The sequence below is a fragment of the Camellia sinensis genome, chromosome 6 (assembly GCF_055761805.1).
Source record: "Camellia sinensis isolate YWXY chromosome 6, ASM5576180v1, whole genome shotgun sequence".
In the NCBI taxonomy this organism is placed as follows: domain Eukaryota; kingdom Viridiplantae; phylum Streptophyta; class Magnoliopsida; order Ericales; family Theaceae; genus Camellia; species Camellia sinensis.
In genome coordinates this window covers 133,873,934-133,877,940 of record NC_138966.1, presented here as the reverse complement: position 1 = coordinate 133,877,940, position 4,007 = coordinate 133,873,934, and the positions used below count along the sequence as shown (strand labels likewise).

At 41.2% G+C, this 4,007-nt stretch overlaps 1 protein-coding gene across 1 annotated transcript; it reads right to left on the bottom strand.

Moving 5' to 3' along the window:
• Positions 1 to 253: 253 nt before the first annotated feature.
• On the bottom strand, positions 254 to 802 carry LOC145793591 (protein FAR1-RELATED SEQUENCE 5-like). Its single transcript, XM_082876458.1, has one exon. The coding sequence runs from the start codon at positions 800 to 802 to the stop codon at positions 254 to 256; it is 549 nt and encodes a 182-aa protein (XP_082732584.1).
• Between the last annotated feature and the right edge of the window lie 3,205 nt (positions 803 to 4,007).

Here is a 4,007-nt window from a genome sequence, read left to right as displayed (position 1 = left end):
CGTGGTCCTAAAGTGGCTAGTCGCACCAGCCAACATGACAAAAGGTTTCTTGTATGCATTGGTTCTGTAAATTGAGTCAAACATCAACACATCACCAAACTTTGTGTAATCGGCCTGCGATTTCGAATCTGCCCAGAACAGATTTTATAACTTGTTATCATTACACACATCATACTTGTAAAAAAAATCATGCATCAACATCAAGTTTTGCACATAGGTAAACCAACGCACCCTGCGCATCACCATCCTCAATTTATGCTCTACGTTCGACTTGAATACGGTTGTGCAGATCCATACGGATGAAACCAACATTCTCATAAGATCCGGATTGATTTACCATATAGTCCATGATTTGGCTAGTCTTCACACCGACGTTGCGCATAGCCATTGCTTGAGCTTTATCAGCGCTGTTTAAACTGCGATGTGACCTTAGATACATCACACAGTGTTGTTCCGCCAATTCATGGTTGTGGTCTGCGACGAAGTGAGTCACAACATACTTTCCCCCTTCACCAGCATCTGCATCATACCGTATGCGAAATTGGGCTTTGCAACCTACTCTTGTTAGTGCCTTGGTAGCTTTACTGTTCTCAGCAACACGGTCCAAGTATTTTGGTAATCTCTGACCTTCCCTTAAACACAACCACAGCTTACTAACAACATTTCCCTCTTTATTTGTGTTAAATCTGGATTTTTGTATACTAAATCCCTTGGCTTTAGCATACGCATTGTAGAAAGCTTCTCCATCTTCAACCGAATCAAATTTTTGTTCCAGAATAGCACGTTCAACATCACCAACCATGTTGTAGACGCGCCCCTTCGGGCTTTGCTTACTACAGTTCGGACTCAAATGTCACGGTTCTTAATCTGATCTCACAATGTGCGATGTGAGATTGATAAATCACCAAAGAGTCCAAATCTGGCAAATCATTTTGGAAAACTAATTTTTGTAAAGAAGTGCCAAACATGCACTGCTTTGCTAGATACAAAGTCACCACCTAAATATTTTATTTTGGGGAAATTTAGGAAACCCTGACTCGTGCCTAAGGCCATGTGTCCGTCATCACCAAAGTTGCCTCAGTTCGGGAACTTGGGTACGATTGGGGAAGGTCATTTAATGAGCACCCCCGCTCGCCCGATCAAAGATCGGCCTGTACTAAGCATGATATCGAATTTTTGAAAACACATGTGCTCTTATTCTGATTAATTAGATAGAATTACTATGTGATACGCACAACACACAAGTATAGACTAGATCGCCGAATTTGGAACAAAGCATCGCATATCCGTTTATTTGAAAAATGGTTTGAAGTTTTGCTACTCGCAACTAGGCTAAAATACGGATTTGAATGAATTGTTCCAATTCAGGTAATCCAACCTTCACCCACAGGCATTCAGGCAGTTAATCACATAAGCAAATAGCCTCATGGCAAGCATGTTTTCATGGCAGTCAATAACACACATGCAGTATGCTAAAGCGTAAACACTCACAGTGTACTCCAAGCCAAAACAAGGAACTAGTTAGAAATCGATGTATGATCCTAGTTCATGTTAAAATGGCTAATGCAACACATGCGAAAATGCAACTAAAATAGGCTCAGCTATTCTAGAATGTCATGTGAAATGCAACTTTGATACATGTATTCAAATAGGGATTGAAATACAATGTAGTTAGTATGACGCGCCGAGCCCGGTGCATGCAATACAGATGAATGGATGCACTTATGCAAAGCATAAGGTATGCTAAATGAAATATGCCCTTAAACTAACCATCGTAAGCGGTTAAGTAAAAGGGAGAAAGAAATGGAGGTTGGAAGACATGCATCACATGCACGCACGTTTATTACAACAGTGTGCCCTCTCGAGGGAGGGACCAAATAAAGAGCTAACTAGCTAATCTAAGCTAATTAAACTAATTATTACAACACAATTAATTAACTAATCCTAGTTAACTAATTATTACAAAATGAATTGAAATAGCTAAACACATTAACTAATAAAGGTACAGACCAAAGCAAAACCTAGCTATCTAAGCATGGTAGCTAAGGAAAGCAATAAAACAGGAGCCTCGAAGGGAGAGGACTGGATGCATGCCCGGTTGTGTCATTCGGAAATCCAATGCGATGCCCCGATTTGCCTTTGTTTTCATTTGTTTCTCAGAAACTTGCACCAAGCTCCAGAAAGATGAAACTTCACCTTGGGAATCCTGTGGGAGGGTGGCCGACCACTTTTGGTCTCTCAAGACCCCTGCCGATCACTTTTTGTTGTTGAAAATCAAAAAAAGTGGTCGGCCAGCTACTTTTTCTGGTAGGCTGACCAGTTATTGCTGTTGAACTGCAATTTGCTACAACAGAGAACAAGAAAGGGCATGGCAATGTATTTGCAAGATATGTGTGCACAACCACCCTCCCTATCATGTCATGAACTCAAGGGAGGTGTGGTTCTTGACCCTTAGGCCACCAATCGTGCATTTCAATGCATAATGGCCGACAGACGAAGTTGCACAATTCAATATGAAATGAATGCATAAGTAAACACATAAGGCCTAAAACTCTATCATGGATGATCAAGAGCGTCGGCGACTGGGAATTAAGGCACGTTTCATCACTTGAAGTATGAAACGTCCCTCGTTTCCCGTGTTGGGACTAACACCTATTCCAAACACAATGCAAGCAAGTATGGCATACACAATGCGACTCAAGCATGCAAATATGCGATATGACTTAAACATGCAAACATGCAATGCGATATGAATAACCTAACAAGGCTAATGGCATGCACAATGCGAATATCAATTAGCATGCACAATGCCATGATGTAACCTAAACATACACAATGCAAGGTATAAGGCATACACAATGCGATGAGCATGGCATACACAATGCGACGATCTACATGGCATGCACAATGCTAAATGCTAAGAACTAGATGGCATACTCAATGCAAGGCAATTAGTGAGGTTCTCAACACAATGTAATGCATGCATGCATGCACAATGCAATGCAACAAGGGCAACTTGGCATGCTTAATGCAATATACATGGTATACTCAATGGACTTAAACCAAAAGGGTAGGCCTCAGCCACGCCCAAATCAGTGGCCATTGGTGATAAAATGAAGGCACATAAAGCAAGGCATGCATACACAATGCATTGGCCATCAAAGAGGCCAAAGAGCACAACTCTCAAGAGTGCTCAATGAGTGACAAAAGTGTAAGTGTAACAACACGAAGTGCACTGAAATGAAGCAAGAAATGATGCCAAATCATTCAAACAACATAAGTAAAGCATGCTAGGGTCCTAAGGCATGAAAGCTAGTAAAGAGCAACACAAAGGAGGCATGCAATACATGGCACAAATGGATGAACTAAGCATGGACAAAGCTCGAGTAGGTCAAAACAAGGACCTATACATGCTGAGATGAGGGCCCAAAGGCGTAGGCATGCGAGCATACGAGCTAAGGCATAAGCTAGGCAAACATGCACAACACTCAAAGACACTTAAAGCATGAATGAAGTGGGAATATGGCAATGCTACATGCTGTGAAATGTCATGTTAGGTGATGCCAAATCATGTACACAACACAAATGAAGCATTCAATGGTGCTCAAAGTTTGAAGCAAGCAAGAGCACTTGTACTATAAGAATTCAAAACATGAAGCATGTGATTGAGGCAACCTAAAACAGTCCTAGTACTGGAAAAAATGAGTCCAAAACATGTATGAAAGGAAGCCAAAATGTGCTAGCATGAAGGGCATGAAGTATGATTCATACAAGGCAAATAAGGTGGATTACACTACACCTATTAAGACCAAGCATGGCATGACTTAACCAATAAAAAATCGGAGTTATTTCATGGCATAATAACCCCAAAAACACATTGAAATGGTCGCTCGCAAGCTATGGCATGAAGGCATACACAATGGTTCATGTTAAGGCATAAAGGGGGAAACCCTCCAACGCATTGAATGAGTGATAAATGTGAATGTATGGCCATGAGACATGGACTG